The sequence below is a fragment of the Aedes albopictus genome, chromosome 3, assembly GCF_035046485.1.
Source record: "Aedes albopictus strain Foshan chromosome 3, AalbF5, whole genome shotgun sequence".
Lineage (NCBI taxonomy): Eukaryota > Metazoa > Arthropoda > Insecta > Diptera > Culicidae > Aedes > Aedes albopictus.
Genome location: NC_085138.1, coordinates 276,643,588 through 276,652,527, shown reverse-complemented (window position 1 = coordinate 276,652,527; position 8,940 = coordinate 276,643,588). Strand labels below are relative to the sequence as shown.

Below are 8,940 nucleotides of genomic sequence, written 5' to 3'. Positions count from 1 at the left end.
ATTTTTAAAAATCTTATTTTTGAAGAAATTTAATGATGAAGCATTTCATCAACTTTAGAAGAGACTTATGGAAATAATTTACTAAAATCTTCAAGAAACTCCTGGAAAATTTTCGGAAAAATCCGGAAGCTATTATAGGAGAAATTCTTGGAAACGATTAATGAGAAATTCCTGAAGTAACTTCAGGGCAGTTCCAAAGGCAAATCTAAGAGGAGTTCTTGGAGGTGTTCCAAGAGAATTCTAGAAAAAACTAAAAGAAACTTAAGAAATTTCTCGAAAATCTCTTGGAGCAACTCCACAAGAAATTTCAGGAGAAAATCCAGCAAACCTTTTTGGAGTGATTCAAAAGAAATTCTTGTAAAAGCTGCTTGACAAGTTCTTTAAGTGGCTTCAATGCAACTCTGAGGGCAACTTCTAAATTGTTTGTTTGAACTTCAATTTGAAGCTCAAACGTTTTTCTCAACCAAACTTATGCATCTAAATTGAACTCCACGAAGGGCAATAGATTATAAAGTTTAAATCTTACACAAGTTCTGAACAGTTCAGATTTTTAAGGGGCTGTTCATAAACCACGTAGACTTTCGCCAATACAAAAATTATGAAATTTATATGGAGCGTAGACTTTGGCCAGACACCCCCCCTCTCCCTCCAAAAAGTCTACGTGGTTTATGAATGCTCCCTAATAAATATGCTTTAGAATTGTTCTTTTTGTTGTTTTTGTGCATCGATGTTTTATGCGGCCCGCAGATCGATCCCGAATTGTAGATTTGGCCCGCGGTATCCTCCAGCCTGAGCACCACTGATCTAGCCTAACATTTGAAAAGGGTCTATCTGCTTTGCGTAAATAACCATGTTTTTATCTATGTATGGCCTATCTGCATCAACCCACGCACATCAACAGCCTGCTTATCAAATAGAGTGTTATGCAAACTATCTGTCAATTCTAAATAAGTGCTCTGAAGACAGCGAGTTGATTAGATGTTGATTATTTGCATTTTCGCACTCGTGAAAACTAGTGTGATAGCCCAGTAATGAACTAAATGCGCTGTACACAACATTAATAACTGTTGAAATGCAGAAAGAACACAAAGTTGAAAAGAGGCAGGCCAAGTTCGCAGAGTCAGGAAGACGAAAAAGAATATATTGAACCATTTACAATATTCCTTTTGATGGAAAATTCAAATTACATAATAAATTCTTCTGAGGTAATGCTTTGCATTTTACATGACTGGCAAATTACCAGAAATCTGGAAGGGTCACTATAAAAGTATGTTCACGATGAAAAACAGCTGATTAGAGAAAGGCCTATATCAATCGACGATTCGCATTCTAGAAGAAAAATCTGTTAGTAGTGAGGTTGGCCCGTGCACAGGAAAGGCGACAAGGAAGGGGCGCCTAGTATATGGAGCATCGGCAATGGGAGAGGTTTAACCAACCAAAACCGCTCCCTTGTGCACGGGCTTGTGTGATGTTGTGAAAAGGACTCATGAATATTTTACTCATAAGATTATTAGGCGCTGCCAATTTTAAGACATATTTTCGACTATTTTAATAACCTACCACAAGAAAATAAGCTTTATTTTTTTATTGGTTTTGTTTTGGAAGTCAAGTTGAAGGTAAATAATTTATCGTTATGATATGTCAGCAAGAAAACTTTGTCGTTACATATATAATTGATGTAGAGATACCGGTTGATAATATTTATCGATCAACAACCTTACAACTAACAACCTCTTACCTTACAGCTGGATATTTTAATCGTAATATTTTCTAAGGGTAGCTTTAAACATCTTACTGTAACCAAAACTCCACCACACCCATTTCCGCAATCTTACCACAGTCAATCGGTGCGCTCCGGCTCCATAAATACAGCTTTCAACCGTGCAGTCGTAAATTGTACTCCCATCATCTTCCGGTTTCCTGCCGCGTCCGCACAGTTTCCACCACACGATCGCTTCACACCACTCATGGGTGAACCCGATGAAAACTTCCCGTGATCGGTTCCCTCTGCATGCCAATGGATGGTTGGTGGTTTTGCTTCTGTTGATTACCGCGCTAACCTAAACCGTCTATTATCGCAATTACCAGCATATGCTGCCTGAAGCCAAAGACTGGATACATCCACCGCCACCAGCAAGCGTTCGAAACATTGCCACCGTACGCTGCTACATAAGGACTGTACACAACAGCCAGCCAACCCTACTCTACTTCACAGCACTAAATTGTATCGCACACTGAACGCGTGGAAAGTGCTCTATCTGGTCCTGGGCACACGATAATTTATCAAGTGCGAAACGTGTGCGCTTCCATTACCAGTGTTTTACGGTTTCCCACATTGCGCATTTTGGTGTGGCCCACTGGCGAGATGAACAGCCAGCGATTAAATTTTTATGCTGGCATCATCAAAAACTGCTATCGGTTAATGTTGTTCGCGGCACAAGCAGCCAGCCGGAGCATAATGTGCTGTAAACTTCCGATATCAAGCCGTTTGATTGCTGATCGCCCATCCCCCCTGCAAGAGGTTAACTAATTTATGAATTTTCCATCGCAAACCGTGTGCTCTCGATGATAACAGCGTGGAAGTTTGACAACAACAGAGGATAATTCAGCACGTTAACGTTACTTTCGAAACTTAATCTCTGAACCGGAAACAAGAACTTTTCATCTGGATTATCCAAAAATCTAAGGGTTTTTCAACAACGAGCAGTACTGTCAACGAGGTTACTCCAAATTACTCGTTGAGTAGCCAGCTCATCAGATTAATTTCGAAATTGAGATTAAAAGCTCAATATTTTCTTTTATGAATTCCACCAAGTGTTTGACAATGAGTTGCTCCAGGTATATCTTCAAGAAATGCTTCAAAAATTCATCCTGGGATTCTTACATAAATTTCGCTAGCATACCTCCAGATGTTCCCCCAGGGAATCTTGCAGTCGGATGTACGTTTCCGCCATCGTCTCAAATTTACGAGCAATAACATAAATATCATCAGCGAAACCAAGCAGCTGAACGGATTTCGTGAAAATCGTAACCCTCCGCGAGATTCGAAGGGACTCAAGAGTGTCCCTGATACTCGAACTACGCACATCACTCGATCCATCGTCACCTTGGTCAATCGTATCAGTTCATCCGGGAATCCGTATTCGTGCATAATCTGCCATAGCTGTTCTCGATCGATTGTATCATACGCCGATTTGAAATCGATGAACAAGTGATGTGTGGGCACGTTGTATTCGCGGCATTTTTGCAACACCTGGCGTATGGCGAACATCTGGTCCGTTGTAGCGCGTTCACCCATAAATCCAGCCTGATATTGCCCCACGAACTCTCTTGCAATCGGTGATAGACGGCGGCATGAAATTTGAGAGAGTATCTTATAGGCAGCGTTCAGTAGTGTGATCGCGCGGTAGTTCCCGCAATCCAACTTGTCGCCCTTTTTGTAGATGGGACATACGATACCTTCCATCCATTCCTCCGGTAGTACTTCCTCCTCTCAAATCTTGGTAATGACCCAGTGTAGTGCTCTCACCAGTGCTTCTCCATCGTATTTTAAAAGCTCGCTTGGTAGTTGATCTACTGCAGCGATTTTGTTGTTTTTTAACCGGCCAACCTCCTCCTCAATCTCTTGGAGCTCAGGGGCCGGAAGTATTTCGTCCTATGCACATACTCCTAGATCTGTTACCACGCCACCTTCGGTACTTGCAACGTCGCCATTGAGGTGCTTATTGTAATGCTGCCGCCACCTCTCGACAACCTCACGCTCGCTCGTGAGAATATTCCCGTGATTATCTCGGCACATGTCGTCTTGTGGCACAAAGCCTCTGCACGAGCGGTTCAGCTTCTCGTAGAACTTTCGTATGTCCTTAGCGCGGTACAGCTCTTCCATCGCTTCGCGATCTCGTTTCTGAAGAAACTCCTTGAAGAATACCTTAAGGAATTCCTGAAGAAAACCATGGACTAGTTCCTAGAACCATGCTCGAGGAGGACATACAAGCACTTGGAGGTTTCGAGCGACGCGTGCTAAGAACGATCTTCGGCGGTGTGCAGGAGAACGGCGTGTGGCGGAGAAGGATGAACCACGAGCTCGCTGCACTTTACAGCGAACCCAGCATCCAGAAGGTGGCCAAAGCCGGAAGGATACGGTGGGCAGGGCATGTTGCAAGAATGCCGGACAACAACCCTGCAAAGCTGGTGTTTGCAACTGATCCGGTTGGCACAAGAAGGCGTGGAGCGCAGAGAGCACGATGGGTGGACCAGGTGGAGCGTGACTTGGCGAGCATCGGGCGCGACCGAGGATGGAGAGCGGCAGCCACGAACCGTGTATTATGGAGAAATATTGTTGATTCAGTTTTATCTTGAATTTGATGTAATACTAAATAAATGAATGAAATGAGTTCCTAGAAGAATCTTATGAGTAATTTCTTGAAAAACTCCTGAAAATAGCCCAAGGAAAATTCTTGATCAAATTAGTAAATGGCACAAGGGAACGTTCAAAAATTACGTCCATGATTTGGGGGAGGGGGGGGGTCTAGAAGAGTGTGACAGTACGTGTATTGAGTATAGGAAAAGTGCATGACAGAGGGGGAGGGGGGGTCTAGAAATCCCGAGAAACGATGGACGTAATATTTGAATCTTCCCTCAATGAAGAAATACTAAGAATTTTTTTGAGAGACATATTCAAAAATTCATCTATTTAAACACGCTTTTGACTTAAATTTCTGCTCTTAGGGTCTTGTACCATTGGCACAAATTTCCCAAATGGAGGAGAACGTGCCTCTGGAGCCAACCTACTGATACCATTTGGGCACTTGCCGCTATAACTAAGTCAATTTCAAGCGGATTGATTTGAATTTTTGTACAGAGTTGGGCACGTACAGTATCCAAATGGTACATGATTTTTGTACACATTTTTTTCACAGATTCCTCCAGAAAATTAAAAAAAAATCTTGGAATCACCAAAGGTATCTCCATACCATTTTAAAATCCTCTAGGGAAGCCTTTACAAATTTTCTCCAATATTTTTGTATAATTTCGTGAAATATTTCAGGGAAAATTAGCGGAGTTAAGTCTTATAGAACTTCTGAAGGAATGCCCGAAGGATTCTCAGGATATATTTCTGAAGAAACCGCAAGATAAATTCAAAAAAGAAACCTTGTACAGCTTTCTTCAGTTTCCCAAGACGAACTTTCTAAAGGATTCCTGGAGGAAGAATTTCCGAAAAAATCGCAACAATTAAAAAAATCTAGATGAGCTTCTAAAAAAATCTGAAGAATCCTTGATGGTATCCTTAAAGAAATCCTTAAACTACTGTAGGAGTCCAGGAGAATAATTCTGAAGAAATTCCTGAAAAAGTTTTAGAAGGAATCCATGAAGGAATCCTCGGAGGATTTTTTTACACTTGCCTGAATTTCTTCAGGAATACCTGCTGAAAAAATAATCATGAATGAACTGGAGATATTCCTCCGGGAGTTTTCAATAGAACCCGTAGAGATTGTCCTGAAGAAATCTTTGGATGAGTTTGTGAAAAAATATCTGTACGCATTAATGAAGAAATCCCTGCAAGATTTTTTACCGCTGGAGGAATTTCTAAAACAAATACTGTAGACATCCACGGAGAAATTTTTGAAGAAACCTCTAAAGGATTTTTCAAAATAAAATCCCTACAAGGTTTTCTTGAGTAATCTCTGCTCAAGTTTGTGATGATGGAATCCAGTTCTTGAAATTCTTGAAAAAAGAAGAAGAAATTCTTGAAGATATTGTCGAAGGAAGCCTAGAAGAAAAGAAAGCCCGATAGAATTTATAAAGGAGGAATTCCTGAAAGATCCTTTGGCTTAAATTATAAAGCGATTCCTTGAGTTATTTCTGAAGGAGGAACTTCCATAAATTACGTCACGACTAGAGGAGGGTTACATGCAAAAAGTGTGGCCTAGGGAGGTTGAAAATAGTAATTTTTTTCATGACGTAATTTATGGATTTTATAGATTTTTTTTTTGGAAAATTGAAGGAGAAACTTGAGACATCCGTAAAAACATTTCCAAAGCAATAATTATTGGATTTTTTTTTGAAAAAAATACCTACCTGAAAACATTTTCAAAAAAATTAATCAGAACTATTAATTTTTTGAAAAAAAAAAACGCTACAAGAATTTCAGAGATAATTCTTGGAGGAATTTCTAAAGTTTTCCTTAAAAAGAATTTGGTGGAAATTCTGGAGTTTCTTTACAGGAATTAAAAAAACCTGAAGAAATTTTAGAAAAAAAAAAAAAATGGAATAATTTCTGAAAAAAAACATGCTGTTGGAGCCGGACCCATCCAACCAAACGATTTAGTTTAAGTTTAATTGAATTTGTTATACTCGAACATTTTTTGGTCCTTCGAGCCGGATTTTGTTAAGTTTCTGTCGCCGAGAATCCAATATTTCTGGTGCAGCGTGGCTAGCAAGAGTTGAGGGCCTGCGTGCAGTAGCTTTAAGTGAAAGAAACTAGCCAGCAGAGTCGACAGCGGATGTTTGGCAGAAAGCACGATCGGGTGCTTGACAAAGTCGGAGAGGGCGGCGTTGCGCAGCCGGCCACCGACACGAATAAGGCCGTTCTGATCGACGAACGGTTTCAGCCATTTCAATGCTGACGATTTGGTGACTCTTTCCCCGCTGGCCAGATCCGAAAGTTCTTCAGCGAACGACTGACGTTGTGCGAGACGACAGAGGTGCACCTCCGCGGTTTGTAGTTCTTCGGAGGTAAGTGGAGCGACTGTCCCATCGTTGAGGGTGAGCTGATTGAACTTGTCCGGTTCGGTGCGGCGTAACGTGGCGCGTTCTTGCAAAGATCGACGATATCGCAAGCAGAACGCAGTGACACGACGAAGCTTAGAGAAGCTGGAGAAACGGGCGAACAGCTCGTCGTGGAAACCGCTTTGTACGACGCCCATCGAAACTACCGGGACCTTCCGCATCTCTTCGGTGGAAGCTTCGGCGTCTTCATCGGCCGGAAGGAGATTCGGCCAGTTCGCCGGAGAGAGTGTCAACCAGTCAGGACCGTTCCACCAACGCTTGCACTGTAGAATGTCGATTGGATTCAATCCCCGTGAGATATCGTCTGCTGGGTTGTCGATGCCAGGAACATGTTTCCAGCGACTCACGGCGACTGCATGCTGGATTTGTGACACTCGATTGGCTACGAATGCCTTCCAACGGCTAGGTGGTGACCGTAACCAGTGGAGAACCGTAGTGGAGTCCGTCCAGAAGTAAGCTGGAGCTGGTATCTTCAGGGCGGCCAACACTTTCTGGAACAGCTGCGTCGACAGTCGCGCTGCACATAGTTCCAGCCGGGCGATGGAATGACGGCTAGATAGTGGAGCTACCTTTGACTTCGCAGTTAGCAGCTGCACTGACACACCATCTCTTGTTTCAGCTCGTACGTAGCAGCAGGAGCCATACGCTCCCTTGGAGGCGTCGGAGAAGAAATGGAGCTGGAGGTTGATGACATTCGAAAGAGATGCGAATCGTGGAACTCGAACCTCGCCTAGCATGTGTAGCGTGGAGTGGAATTCTTTCCATTCCTGTTGAAGCTTGATCGGAAGCGGTGAATCCCATTCGCAAGTTTCTCCGTTGTGTTTTAGCGCCCACAAACGCTGCATGAAGAGTTTCGCAACTACGATGGTAGGACCCACGAGACCGAGTGGGTCGAAGATTTGGGCGATGTATGACATCACTTTCCGCTTTGTCAGTACCGCAGCCGGTGGTGGCAGTTGGACCTTGAACCGTAATGTGTCGGTTCTCGGTTCCCACACAAGACCCAGAGTGGAAACGGCTCACTCGGCATCGGCGTCAGCGGACGGGAGTTCAGGCACATCTCGACCTGGGCCAAGAGAGTTACCATCGGTTCGTAGGCGATGCTGCTGTTGCCGACAGTCTTTAGCAGGTGCTTCTTCGCTGACTTGACGGCGGCCTCCCACAGGCCTCCGAAGTGTGGCGCTCTTGGCGGGATGAATTTCCACCGAATCTCATTCTCGGAGCACCAACTGAAGATCCTGTCTCGGTCGGCATTTTCCACCTTCAGCATCTGGTAGACGCGGTTGAGTGCGTGAGACGCACCCTTGAACGTAGTCGCATTGTCCGAGTGCAGCTCGGCGATTCTTCCTCTGCGGGCGACGACACGACGAAGCGCTGCCAGAAACGCAGCTGTGGTAAGGTCGCTCACAAGCTCGATGTGTACGGCCCTTGTCGCAAAACAGACGAAGACCGCTACATAGGCTTTCGTTGGTTCACGATTGCCACACTTGCTTTCGTAGCAAGCCCACACTAGTCCAGCAGAGCACAGCGGATCTACCGGCATCCCGAGTCTCACCAACTCGACCCTTCTCCGTCTGCGGCGTCGACTATTGTGGACCGTTCTTCATCAAGCCAACCGTCCGCAATCGTGCACCAACGAAAGCCTAGGTAGCGGTCTTCGTCTGTTTTGCGACAAGGGCCGTACACATCGAGCTTGTGAGCGACCTTACCACAGCTGCGTTTCTGGCAGCGCTTCGTCGTGTCGTCGCCCGCAGAGGAAGAATCGCCGAGCTGCACTCGGACAATGCGACTACGTTCAAGGGTGCGTCTCACGCACTCAACCGCGTCTACCAGATGCTGAAGGTGGACAATGCCGACCGAGACAGGATCTTCAGTTGGTGCTCCGAGAATGAGATTCGGTGGAAATTCATCCCGCCAAGAGCGCCACACTTCGGAGGCCTGTGGGAGGCCGCCGTCAAGTCAGCGAAGAAGCACCTGCTCAAGACTGTCGGCAACAGCAGCATCGCCTACGAACCGATGGTAACTCTCTTGGCCCAGGTCGAGATGTGCCTGAACTCCCGTCCGCTGACACCGATGCCGAGTGAGCCGTCGGATCTGGAGGTCCTAACACCAGGACACTTTCTCGTCGGGTCTAACCTGCAAGCGGTACCC

The 8,940-nt window shown here is 44.7% G+C and overlaps 2 protein-coding genes across 2 annotated transcripts; both read right to left on the bottom strand.

The window, feature by feature from the left end:
• Positions 1 to 6,335: 6,335 nt before the first annotated feature.
• On the bottom strand, positions 6,336 to 7,706 carry LOC134290746 (uncharacterized). The gene has a single exon (XM_062857939.1). The coding sequence runs from the start codon at positions 7,704 to 7,706 to the stop codon at positions 6,336 to 6,338; it is 1,371 nt and encodes a 456-aa protein (XP_062713923.1).
• A 14-nt stretch (positions 7,707 to 7,720) lies between these two features.
• Positions 7,721 to 8,332, bottom strand: LOC134290745 (uncharacterized). The gene has a single exon (XM_062857938.1). The coding sequence runs from the start codon at positions 8,330 to 8,332 to the stop codon at positions 7,721 to 7,723; it is 612 nt and encodes a 203-aa protein (XP_062713922.1).
• Between the last annotated feature and the right edge of the window lie 608 nt (positions 8,333 to 8,940).

Excerpts from the sequence above, each read along its gene's own strand:
- LOC134290746 (XM_062857939.1), bottom strand. The coding sequence starts at position 7,706 with ATGTCATACATCGCCCAAATCTTCGACCCACTCGGTCTCGTGGGTCCT.
- LOC134290745 (XM_062857938.1), bottom strand. The coding sequence starts at position 8,332 with ATGCCGGTAGATCCGCTGTGCTCTGCTGGACTAGTGTGGGCTTGCTAC.